This window comes from Erythrolamprus reginae, chromosome Z (genome assembly GCF_031021105.1).
Source record: "Erythrolamprus reginae isolate rEryReg1 chromosome Z, rEryReg1.hap1, whole genome shotgun sequence".
NCBI classification, from domain to species: Eukaryota; Metazoa; Chordata; class Lepidosauria; order Squamata; family Dipsadidae; genus Erythrolamprus; species Erythrolamprus reginae.
In genome coordinates this window covers 95,581,255-95,594,553 of record NC_091963.1, presented here as the reverse complement: position 1 = coordinate 95,594,553, position 13,299 = coordinate 95,581,255, and the positions used below count along the sequence as shown (strand labels likewise).

Here is a 13,299-nt window from a genome sequence, read left to right as displayed (position 1 = left end):
TTTCCCCAATATTGGCTCTTATTTGAAGAGGGGTCAGCAACTTGAAATGTCAAACTGAATGTGTTATACATCTGGCTTAAGGCAACAATATTACCTTTAGCAAAAATAAAGTCCTTGTACTACTGAAAAATTGTATTTTACTCCCAAACTTTGGCAATATGATCTTGTCCTGCAATTGCCAGTCACATGCAACCATACATGAGTTATGCTGATCTTTGATCTAATCCAATAGCCACTTGCACAAGTCAGGAAACTAATCTTTTAATATTAATTTTCCAAGGTACATTGTTTTTTTTCAATTTAACAAAGAGATAAATCCAGCTGTTCTCCAACAATTGTCCAATTAGCTTAGAGAAAATGTATACAATGTTTGCATCTCACAAGGTGACTCTCATAACGTAAAGCAAAACATGATGGCTAAATAACAACTGACATTAAAATTTACCTAATTCTTGGTGGGATAATTAGCTCATTCTGAGTACTACTTGATGCTTTAATTGCATAATATGTTGTTAATACAACATGCAGGCTAATTACAGAGAAAATACTACCAAAAAAATTCAAGTATTTTGAACTTCCTCCACCATTTTCTCAAGTGCATATTAACATTTTGTTCTAACTATCTTAAGAACAAAACAATGAGATTAAGAATTCCTATGGAGAAATACTAGGAAAAAACAGTGTAAAATGGGAGGTGTTTATCCTCAATTAATACAAATATTTTTTAAAATTCTGAGTACTGGAGCAACATAGAACGAGAAACTGAAACTTGAATGCTTAGATTTCAATTACTTAGATGAGATTTTGGTTCACACAGAAGGTACTGTAACATTGAAGTCTTCATCTGTCTCAATGCCAACTTCCTCCTGAACAAGAAACAACACATTCTTTTAAGATGTAATAAATGAAAATAAAAGCATTCTGCGGACCATACCTGGCCTAGTAATTAAACAATCCACAGTTGGAACTGAAATGCTTGCTTATATCCCCATGACTCTCAATATCAGTTTATATGTAATACTCACAAAGAACTGTTTCTTGCTTTTCGGGTAGCCTTCAAGGATTGCATCAAGTAATTCTGTTGCCTGTTGAGAAAGTTATGTCATACATTTTAGTTGTTATCCTTTCTATAAAACGATTGGCAGACAGAAATAAAAAATCTGGTAATTATAAAATATATGAATGTGTCTTAATTATTTGAAAACCCCTCTGGTAAGTAATTGGAAAGTTATTTCATAAATCTGAAAACAAAATTTCTCAGAATAGTACAATAATGCTAAAAATAAAAATCACTTCAAAATCTGCAAGTCATAACACTTTCTATCATTTTACTTAAATATAATTCAAAAAGAAAAAAAATATAGAAACAGGAACTTTCCTCTTGAGATACAAAACTTCATATTCAATTCTTACTAAAAAGAAAAATAAATTGGAAATATTTTGTTAAAAAACAAAAGATTTAAGAAAAAAATATTTTTCACAATTATTTGTTGCTATGCTATCTTCAATAATTCATTTCACCTATTTTATTATAATTGATCCAAAAGATCAACTGTTTGGTTTCTAAGAATCCTGCGGTCTAACAATTTACACAGAAAATGAAGCTGCAGTTCTTAGAGCAGACATAACTTTCCATATTACTACATTTTTTCAACAGCTGAAGCTTCCCAAAACATCCAGGCCAAGAAAGTTATACCCTTATTTCCAATTAACTTGTACATATTTTAATCTTGTATTTTGTATTATAAATTTTATGTCATGTTTTATTTTAATTCTGATGTTTCTGACATGAATAAGCAATATATTTTCAAGACAAACAGAGGAAGAATGCACCATTTAATTAACAGATAATAGGCAGAAATCCCTGCATTAATAACCAGATTAAATTATGCATGGAAAGTGAGTCTGCAACTGTATATTGTAAGCCATAAATTAAATCTTATCTTTTAAACTTGAAAAATAGGATACTTAGAATGTATTGTGTCCATTTCCTAGATAAACACACGACACATTTTGAAAACCATAAATAATTCTTACCATTCTCTTGCGGCGACGCCATTCTCTGCAGTATAGCTTTTTGTCATTGTATACCTGCAATCAACAAAACCCAAGCAATCGTTATGTTTTCAGTCCAATGAAACAGCTCAGACTGCAGCCAGCTTTGATTTAGGAACAAAACTGCAGCATCCAAAACTGAGTGTTGACAAACTACTGCAAGAAAAAGGCCTTAAAAGAGCAATCATGTTTATTCTCATTTAATGCCAATTAGTTAGATTTTAATTACCAATTTTTTCACAGTATAAGACGCACCTTCCCCAGAGTGGAAATGTTGATGTATCTTATATACCAAATACCGTCATTTTTGCCTCCTGAAGCCCAACCCCCCATTTTTTGCAAAAAATGGCCCTGTTTTCGCAAAATGGGGGTGTTTTTGCCCAAGAAACACTTTGCAGGCCTACCAAACCTCTGCAAGCACCATTTTTGCAAAAGAAAAACAGGCACATTATAGATAGATAGATAGATAGATAGATAGATAGATAGATAGATAGATAGATAGATAGATAGATAGATAGATAAAGAGAGAGAAATGAGAGTGGCGGGGGAGAGAAAAGGAAAAAGAGAGAAATACCTGTTTCTCCCACAGGAAAAAAAACCACTGGGAACCAGAAAACCTGGTTAGGTGTGGCTAGAGGAGTGAGAATCATGTGACTGGGTGGGAGTGGGCGACATTGAATTGACCGTGCCCACAGGTTTTGTGGCTCCCGGGGTTTTTTTTTGTCCAAATGGTTGTAGACTCTTGCCCTACTCTTAATATTTCTCCTCTTCCCTTTAAATTTTTATCTATTTTATATTTTTTAGCTTTTTAAAAACCTGCATTTTTAACTGATTGCACCTTAACCCTCTATATGCTGCTCTGTGACAATAATAAATATTTTATTATTAGCAAATAATATTGTGTTTTGGAGTCCTGGGACTCTCATTTTCTCTGTTGCTTGATTTAATTTTGGAATACTCAGCACTTACATTACCATTATACAGTGATCCCCCGATCGTTGCGAGGGTTCCGTTCCACGACCCCCCGCAATGAGCGGGTTTTCGCGAAGTAGCGCTGCGGAAGTAAAAACACCATCTGCGCATGCGCAGATGGTGTTTTTACTCCCGCAGCGCTAGCGAGGAGCCGAAGATTGGGGTTCCTGTTTTAAAACGTCGCCGCCGGCATGGGCGGCTTGCCAGCACCCCCCCGGACCCCCAACCCGGGTTTGGGGGGCTGCTAGGAAGCCGCCCATGCCGGCGGCGACGTTTTAAAACAGCCGCGCGCCTTCCCAACTGAGCCCTCAAGCCAAGCGCAGAAGTTCGCCTTTGGCGCTTGGCTTGAGGGCTCAGTTGGGAAGGCGCGCGGGTGTTTTAAAACGTCACCGCCGACATGGGGGGCTCACTAGCACCCCCCCAAACCCGGGTTGGGGGTTTGGGGGGGTGCTAGCGAGCCCCCCATGTCGGCGGCGACGTTTTAAAACACCTGCGCCGCTTTCCAATGAGTCCCGAAGACAAACGTGGAAGTTTGACGTTTGTCTTCGGGACTCATTGGAAAGCAGCGCGGCTGTTTTAAAACGTCGCCGCTGACATGGGGGGCTCGCTAGCACCCCCCCGAACCCCCAACCCGGGTTTGGGGGGGTGCTAGCGAGCCCCCCATGTCGGCGGCGACGTTTTAAAACACCCGCGCGCCTTCCCAACTGAGCCCTCAAGCCAAGCGCCAAAGGCGAACTTCTGCGCTTGGCTTGAGGGCTCAGTTGGGAAGGCGCATGGGTGTTTTAAAACGTCGCCGCCGACATGGGGGGCTCGCTAGCACCCCCCCGAACCCCCAACCCGGGTTTGGGGGGGGTGCTAGCAAGCCCCCCATGTCGGCGGCGACGTTTTAAAACACCCGCGCGCCTTCCCAACTGAGCCCTCAAGCCAAACGAACCCGGGTGGCCGGGCGAGCAGCGAGCGAAGGGCGGGTGGCCGGGCGAAGGGCGGGCGAGCGGCGAGCGGCGGGCGAGCGGGTGCTGGGGGGGGGCTTCTCGCCCTCCCGCCAGCAAGAGGGGGAAGACCCAGGGAAGCCACCCAGCAGCTGATCTGCCCGGCGCCATCTACGCATGCGTGCCTATAGAAAAAAAGGGCACGCATGCGCAGATGGTGTTTTGACTTCCGGGTTCAATAATCGCAAATTACCCTGTTCGCAATGGTCGGGGATGCAATAACCGGGGGATCACTGTATATGGTTGGTATAGGATAGCAAGGCAACCAGAATGGGTGGTCTGAACCATCCCTTTCTCTGCCGCTGGACCCTCCCCTTTTCAGCTTTGTTACCTTTTCTTTCTCCTCAGGGGACACATGATTGGCAGCAGATTTGATCCTTTCCAGTTTCTCTGTATAATTGGCACAATCTTTTTTTAACTCTTCAATTTCTTTAACCATCTCTGGGGTTGTCATAGAGCCTTTCAGTTCTTTCAGTTCTGGAATGGAATTACTAGTTAGAATAGCTGAAATAGCACTGGCAAGTAGGAAGCCTTGCAGGCATTCCAGCTGCAGCTAAGATATCAACAGTTCTCAAAGGTTCCATGCCATTCAATTGCACAGGTATTCAACAAATCAATTTAATCTTCCTGAACGCACCTGATTCCATGTGACGACAGTTCTGTTGGAGTGTCTGAACTTTGCAAGACAGTTCTGAAATCTCATTGTCCAAGCCCTTGAGTTCTGATTCACTCGTATTACCAAAACGATTCTGGTAAAACATGTATAGGACAGAGCATTAATCTAAGATGATCAGCAGACATTTAATGTATATTTTCTATTATGCTATAATGGAATAAACCACGTTCCAAGCAATCAGGCATTTGTGAAAATAAAACCTTCATTGTATAGCCTTGTACTATCATTTATAGTATGTTCAGCCAATGCACTTGTCTTCCAAAACAATCATTATCAATTTACAAAGAAATAATTTTCAGCTGAGAGGCAATTCGCTTATTTAATAAAACCGTAAAACAGAATCTCCATCAAGCTTTCTTTGTTGCTTAAAAATTTGGTGCAACAGTATAAAACTATTTGTCTTGTAATATTAAATTTCAAATTAATCTATGTAAGAAAATTTCATCATCTGCTCATCTGGTTCAGTATCCTGCCAACTGCTGGCTAAATGGATTCATCTGGGAAGCTCACATGCCTCTATTAAGAGGGTGATTACTTTCCACTTTAGTTTCCTAGTAACTATAATAATAATTAATAATAATAATTTATTATATTTGTATGCCGCTCCTCTCCGAAGACTCGGGGCGGCTCACAACAAGCGCTAAAACAATATTGTACAGGCACAAATCTAATATTAAGAAAAAACTAAAAACCCTATCAATTTAAAAAACCAAACAGCACATACATACCAAACATAAATTATAATAAGCCTGGGGGAAAGGTGTCTCAAATCCCCCATGCCTGGCGGTATAGATGGGTCTTAAGTAGTTTACGGAAGACAAGGAGGGTGGGAGCAGTTCTAATCTTCGGGGGGAGTTGATTCCAGAGGGCCGGGGCCGCCACAGAGAAGGCTCTTCCCCTGGGGCCCGCGAGACGACATTGTTTAGTCGACGGGACCCGGAGAAGGCCAACTCTGTGGGACCTTATCGGCCGCAGGGATTCGTGCGGTAGCAGGCGGTTCCGGAGGTATTCTGGTCCAATGCCATGTAGGGCTTTAAAGGTCATGACCAACACTTTGAATTGTGACCGGAAACTGATCGGCAGCCAATGCAGGCCACGGAGTGTTGTAGAAACGTGGGCGAATCTGGGAAGCCCCACGATGGCTCTCGCAGCTGCGTTCTGCACGATCTGGAGTTTCCGAACACTTTTCAGAGGTAGCCCCATGTAGAGAGCGTTGCAGTAATCGAACCTCGAGGTGATAAGGGCATGAGTGACTGTGAGCAATGACTCCCTGTCCAAATAGGGCCGCAACTGGTGCACCAGGCGAACCTGGGCAAACGCCCTCCTCGCCACAGCCGAAAGATGATGTTCCAATGTCAGCTGTGGGTCGAGGAGGGCGCCCAAGTTGTGCACCCTCTCTGAGGGGGTCAGTAGTTCCCCCCCCAGGGTAATGGACGGACAGATGGAATTGTCCTTGGGAGGCAACACCCACAGCCACTCCATCTTGTCTGGATTGAGTTTGAGTTTGTTGACACCCATCCAGTCCCCAACAGCCTCCAGGCACAGGCACATCACTTCCACTGCTTCGCTGACTGGACATGGGGTGGAGATGTACAACTGGGTATCATCCGCATATTGATGATACCTCACCCCATGCCCTTGGATGATCTCACCCAACTAATATTTTTATTTATGTAATTGTTCTTTCGTTAGATTTCTACCCATTTTTCTTCAGAAACTCAGAACGCATGAAGAATTACGGCACTCCCTCCCTCAATTTACCCCTGCAAAGAACAGCTCCATCAGATTAGTCGACGGACACAGTGACTGGCCCAAAGTCACTTGGAGGATAAGAAAATGCGAATGTGGGATTTCTATGTCCCAGGCCAAAATACCTTCATGCTGTGCATTCAGCTATGCATCAAAAATTAGAGCTGTCTAAATCAGGAGTCTCCAATCTTTGGGTCGCAGCCCATTTCCAGGCTGTGGCCTATTTGCAACCGGGCCACGGGCTGGCAACATGTGCAACTTTATTCATGTAAGCAATGGGATGATGCACATGTGGATACATATAACTCAACTCATGTGTATAGTGGACTGGCACGCAGGCATGTGCTGTGCAGATTGACCTGCAGCCCAAATACATATGCATTTGTGCTTGCACCGCCCGGTTCCCTTCTCCCACCCTCCGGCCTGTCCGCCAAGCCACAAAACTTGGTGACCTTATCAGCTACTACACATCTTCCTGCTTGGTGTTCCTGCTAGCTATTCACATGCCCAGACAGAAGCCCAAACAAATATTTTATGTAGCTAGCTATTTAGAACAAACTGAGATCAGAAGTTAATTCTAACTTGTAGAAATGTTGGACTGGCATCAGAGTCTTTTAAGTTACTAAAAGACTCTGGAAAAAAGAAGTTGTGTAACAGCTGGTATATATGATGGATCTAGATAGCTCTGTTTGTTGATATTGGTTATTGGTTTTAGAAAAGCACATGGATTTTGCCAATCCTAAAACAGATTGAGTTAGTTTTCTTACTAAGGCTTTTTTTCTGTTATTTTCTCTGGAGTGGTAGAAGTTAAAGTTTCACAGAATGGCATTTCACCTGGTCTGGAAAATAAATCTTCTGTTTCCCATAAACCTTTTCGTTGATCTTCCCTTGCTGAGCCAACTGCTCCAATGCCTTCACTACAGCCTAAATCAAACAGAAAACAAGATATAGAATGAGAAACATTCACAACAAAATGGAGGACTGAAATGAAAACTCCAAATCGTTTAAACATCAAAAGAAGATGAAAATTTTGCAGAGAAAATTCTTTGCTCTAGGAGAACTGAGCACAATTACTCAAAATACACATGGCATTTCAGGGGGAAAATCTGCCAACTCAAGTGGTGGAGATAGTTGGGAGTAAGTGCCAATATGTGAATGTGTCTGCTTAAATCTTAACATGCTGCATAACACAGTACAAATAAAAACTGATGCCATAAGTAGAGAAACAATAGTATTTCTTAATTGGTTTCTTCAAAGATATTTCATGTCATGAACATTATGAACACGCGTTAATCTTGTAGATTATTATTAAGTTAAAATACCCGATTTGGAGAATTTAAAAGATACGTAGCATACATTTGGAAAGGGAAGTGCAATATTATTTGGATCACTGGACCTAACACAAGTCCCACCATGCACTTCTAACGTCTTACCGTCTTGCCCAATCCATGTTGTTTCTGTAAGTTGCTAAAGACATCCTGAGCACTATGAGGCCGGTTCTGCTCCTGAAGGTAACGTAATAGGATGGCAGCACATTCTCCAAATCAAAAAGGGGGGGAAAATTATGACAGGCTAGTATATGAGGAAATTGCATAAAACCAAAAAGAAATAGACTTTTTTCATAGTTTAATATCTGGAGGATCAATAATTTTCTCCTTCTGTTAAAAAAATTGCTAGACCACAAGGCCATAAGCAGAGAAGCTTACTGCAAAACTACCAAATGCCATGCAGCTTTGTCAATATTCCAGCAATATGTCTTATTATGGTAGAGATTCTGTGATATCTTACAAAATAATATATTGCATTATATATCTTACAATATAATATCTTGTATTACTTATATTACAATAGCAAATTTATTGGTAGGCCAGTGACCATTGATAAATATAAACATATTTTTTTCTTTTTCTTCGTTTGCATTATCTGGTTGTTGTTTTTTTAAAAAAAGAATAAACATCATCCCTCAATCCCAAAATCTTCAGCCTTACATTATCTACAATAGACCTCTCCCCTTTTCTAAGAGGTCTGTAAGGGGCGTGCCTAAGTGCACCTTTGTGGCTACCGTTCCTGTCCTAATGTCTTTTTACCTTTTCTATCTATACTTTATATTTATATTGTGTTAAACATACTATAATACAATACTATATTTGTATGACAAATAAAACATTAGTTGTTTTATCACAAAATAATTATATATCAAAAAAAGATGGGAGAAACACGTTCCACTGTAAGCCTTTCCAAAGCAGCAGCACTCCCATATATTTCCAGACGAGGGTAGGAAATATAAAATTTGGGGAAATGTCCGATTAGGGTGTTATTTAAAAATAAATAAATAAAAGAAGGGGAATGCGAATATCTTGCACTCTACATCCTATATATTGGATATAGGATTGGGGTTCGTCACGAAGGACTTTCAAATGCTGGAAACAAGGGAATTTGATTTTTTTTAAAAAAATAAAGCGAATTTCACGATAAGCGCGTTTTGCTTTGTATATGAAAAGCGGAAGAGGACTACAGATCTGCGCAACACCCTCTTTGTATTTCTAGTTGCGTTACCATCAGATGCGTCGCGCTTCTTCCCTCCTCCGCTCATCCTGGTCAGGGCGGGACTCCTATCGGAAGCGGAAGCTACTGCGGGAGACAGAGATTCCCAAAATAGACATACTGAATGTCAAAAAATCGACTTCCGGGTGAACTTCAACGTCATTTGGGATATGTTCACGGACCCAAACCTGTCTTTTGCTATTTAAATTGACTAGTACTAAGTAGTTCATCTAAGTCTCTCAGCTTGCGAGTTTGAACGCTGCCTTTGAGCTCATAGGGACTGAAAACACAGAATCAAGAACATTGGATTTCTGTTTTCTGAGACATAATTCTCTTTGCTGATGATGTTAAACTATTTAACACCACTGACAATGCTGCTACATGATCAAGAACTTTGATCATGTAACAAAATGGTCAAACAACTGGCAACTTCAAAGCCTTCCCAGAAAAATGTATCCCTAGGAAGGATGCAATCTCACTTATTAAAAAAAAGTCCTGCATAAGCCATGCCCACAGTGTGGTAATAACAATTTTGGTAGCCCTTGACTGCATTCGGGGGGGAAACTGTTCTTGTGTCCAATGTTCCCTCTAATTTTTTTCGGTGTGGGCGGAAAAGTATAATGTTTGTGTGGCACATTTTCATGCCTGGGCATGGATCTCCCCCCCCCCCCCGGAGGCACATGGCAGGGCCTCCTCCCTCAGGTGCAAGAGGCAAATGTCTTTGAAGACATTTCACTTCTCATCCAAGAGGTTTCTTCAGCTTTTGAAAAACAATTTGTGAGACAACCATGACCTGGATGATTGAGAATCTCCATAGACTTTCTGTAGCCCTCTCTCAATATCTGTTGTAGATAGGTGGATTCAGCCCTGGCAGGGAGCATCATGTGCTGGCCACGGCCATGCCATCCTGATACGTCATGTGATGTCATTGTGCCATGAGTTTGATACCTGATCTAAACAGTATCATAATCATCAGTATTTTAAAACAATCTAAGCTCTTCTCCAGTAGCATGTTGAGTGTCATCTATCCAATCGGCATGTCACCTGCCTCAATTTTGATAACCATTTTAACTTGTCAATCTTCATGATTTATTTTCGCAAATACAGGATTATTGGAGAGGACTACATTTTCTGTGGTTAGATAAATTCTCATTGTATTGGAAAGTCAGAATGTATTTTTATTTTTATTATTATTATTTATTAGATTTGTATGCCGCCCCTCTCCGCAGACTCGGGGTGGCTCACAACAATGATAAAAACAATACATAATGACAAATCTAATAATTAGAATCTAAGATAGCAATTATACATATAAAAATCTAAAAGAGAAACCCCAGTAAATAAAAGCATACATACAGTCATATTGTGCACAGAACTACATAGGCGAGGGGAAAGTGTCTCAGTTCCCCCAAGGTTGACGACAGAGATGGGTTTTGAGGAGTTTACGAAAGGCAAGGAGGGTGGGGGCAGTCCTAATCTCTGGGGGGAGCTGATTCCAGAGGGCCGGAAGAGAGTCTGCCTTCAAAAATTTAGCCATCTGAACTGCGAATTTATTTTGTGTTTTATTAGAAAGAAATTGAGGCACATTTAAAAATATATCTGCAGGATTAATATAAGCAGTAGGATGGCCATCCCAGCAAGATCTTTAATTTGGCCCTACAGATGTTCACAGCCCAGTCTTAAAGTGGGGCTCTTGATCACCTAGGTTGTTTCTATAGATAAAACCTATAAGTATTTTAATAACTTAATTAAAAAAATTAAACTCATCTCCTTCAAACTTAGTATAAAGATTGATGTAAAACCTAGGAGTACAGAATCTGATATACATCATCATTCTTGCATAACAAAACATGCATTGCAATATATATCATGTCATGGATGAGTACAAGCTTATTATAAAGAAACCAGGCATTTATTCTTCATAGTTTGAGACTTCTAGGATTCAAGATGGGGATCATTGGATTGGAAGTAAAGATTAAGGATACATGGTTGATTCTGTTTTCTCTGGAATGACCCCTCCAACACCTGCTACTATACATATATTTAGTCTGAAACCAGGATTGGAATGCTTCCCCCAATTAAAACATCCTGCAATAAGTTAATATTGAAGCAGCACTACACTACAAAAGATCAATAACCCAATAATGAAATAATAATAATAATGATGATGATAATAATAATAATTTATTAGATTTGTATGCCGCCCGTCCGAAGACATTATATATTATCTTACTAAGTAATGGATCAAGCAGAAGCTAACAATCTGGGGAACCACTCAGGTTGGCTTTTCCCTTCTTACACCTTTCAAGTAGCTTCATTTTCAATAAGTAAGCTGATAGAGATTCAAGTTGGTAGCCTGAAATACCTCCTGATAGAGCTGACCAGGAATGGTATTCCTCCGCAACTCCTCTAATCTATACTTTCTTTATATTAGGCTCGCCTCAGTTTACATTCCATCAGATAAGTCATCCTTGTGTGACTTATTAGTAATCCCCCCAGAACATTTCACTGTTCTTCACTGTTGATGCCTCTTTCTGAATCAGTTTTTGCACTTTTAAAACATAGATCATCGTATCAGCAAGTAGCGGTTCTCATTCTAGACCCTCTAGCAGTGTCTACTGACAATGAGTCAGTTGAGGTGACTGGAGACTGTCTTTGTCCATCTGTGTGGGAGGAGTTTGACCTGGTGACACCTGATGAAGTGGACAAGGCCATTGGAGCTGTGAGTTCAGCCACCTGTTTACTGGACTCGTGTCCCGCTTGGCTGGTTTCGGCCAGTAGAGAGGTGACACGGAGCTGGGTCCAGATTGTCAATACTTCTCTGAGGGGGTGGTCCTTCCTGGCTCCCTACAAAGAGGCACTCATGAAACTGAATGTTCAAGTTAACTCTGGAGAGCCTGTCCTGCTCAAGATGTGATGCTCTGAGTTTCCTCAGTTCAGAGGCTGAAAAGAGCAGGAATTCAAAAGTAATGGGTCTATGTTGGTGCCCCAATCCTGTATGAGTTCACCGCATCCTGGATGGCAGTAGCTGAATAGAATTTGAAAAGCACTTGTACTGGAAGGCAAAGATACACTGAACCTAGTTCTCTTGGCTTCCATACTTTTATAAGAATAGCTGTATTAAACTGAGAGGCAAACATTTTATAAGGTTGAGAGAGAATGGATGGTAAAACAATGGGAGAATATACTGTACATTAAAAAAAAACTTTCAAAAAGCAAACTTCTCCAAAAACGGTTTATATACAAATAGTCAGCGTAAAGTGAAGTTCAAATCTATCTTTAGTCATTCTCACTTAAGTGACTTGGTCAATCATTTTCCCATCTCAAGTGAACATAACATGAGGGATAAAATGAAAGATCCTTGTACAACTTGTCCTGTATTCTTAGAGGAAACACAGGATATAAATCTAATTGTACATAAATACATCACATTCCAAAAACTAGTATTTAAATGGCATAGCACAATATGTGAGTAAAACTATCAGATTTAAATTGTTTTGTTTACATGGGATACAGGCAAAAATAGTAGTTGAGCTAAATTAACAATTGTATGACACTGTGGGCCATTGGGAAAAGCGTTCGAAGAAATTTCTTACTGTTGGAGCTAGAGAAATGAAACAAACATGACTTTTTTCTCTCAAATACTTTTATTTTGCAGCAGATACAGCAGATAAAAACACTCAATAAAATGTTTAAAATATATTTAAATATTAATACAATGGAGGAGTGTTTGATGGTTTTATTGCACAAAATCTTTTTTCTATTCCACATCACATAAAATCTAATGAAGTAGTCAGTTTTCCATTTCCATTTTGTTTCATTTTGTTTGTTTTATTGTAGTGTGTTTGTTTTCTATGATAAACAATACATTTAAATGAAAAAATTATTTACTTTAAAAATTTCTCCAGTGAGACAATTTACTATAAATATTCTACAATATTGGCTGATTTATAAACACTCAAAAAGGCAATTAAATACCATGATGTTGCCACACAAATACTATCAAATTAAGCTGTTTTAAATTTACAATTTATTACCTTCTCAAATATTCTCCGCAAGAATGTGCTATTAGTCATATAGCATTAACATCACAGTACTACTGGCCAATAAAACAATAGGCAGTATTTTATTAAGATCTTTTAATGCTGTATGTTGGGGAAAAATAGTAAACTTCAAAACTACTCAGTCTGCAAAAATGATACATATTGAATTGCTACTATAGAAATATGGAGCAAGATCTTCTAACTGGATAGGCAAATGCACAAGTTATTATAAGTAGTAGTTAAAATCTAAATAAACGTTTAAAATATAAAA

The 13,299-nt window shown here is 39.8% G+C and overlaps 1 protein-coding gene across 2 annotated transcripts; it reads right to left on the bottom strand.

Annotated features, from left to right (window-relative positions):
* Nucleotides 1-245: 245 nt before the first annotated feature.
* On the bottom strand, nucleotides 246-9,129 carry PSMC3IP (PSMC3 interacting protein). 2 transcript variants are annotated; one of them, XM_070729272.1, is made up of 8 exons: nucleotides 8,998-9,106; nucleotides 7,875-7,978; nucleotides 7,276-7,365; nucleotides 4,654-4,765; nucleotides 4,348-4,493; nucleotides 2,038-2,091; nucleotides 1,026-1,085; nucleotides 246-866 (listed from the first exon to the last, which is right to left on the bottom strand). In XM_070729272.1, the coding sequence occupies exons 1-8, from the start codon at nucleotides 9,032-9,034 to the stop codon at nucleotides 810-812; spliced, it is 660 nt and encodes a 219-aa protein (XP_070585373.1). In that variant the 5' UTR covers nucleotides 9,035-9,106; the 3' UTR covers nucleotides 246-809. The 2 variants fall into 2 exon arrangements, with proteins under 2 accessions (XP_070585373.1, XP_070585374.1); XM_070729273.1 differs by lacking the exon at nucleotides 7,875-7,978 and having other exon boundaries at nucleotides 8,998-9,129.
* Between the last annotated feature and the right edge of the window lie 4,170 nt (nucleotides 9,130-13,299).

Excerpts from the sequence above, each read along its gene's own strand:
- PSMC3IP (XM_070729272.1), bottom strand. The coding sequence starts at position 9,034 with ATGAGCGGAGGAGGGAAGAAGCGCGACGCATCTGATG. Across the intron at positions 7,979-8,997 it reads GAAGCGCGACGCATCTGATG|AATGTGCTGCCATCCTATTA; the intron begins GTAACGCAACTA and ends TTTGATTTGGAG. Across the intron at positions 2,092-4,347 it reads CCCCTGAGGAGAAAGAAAAG|GTATACAATGACAAAAAGCT; the intron begins GTAACAAAGCTG and ends TGTTGATTGCAG.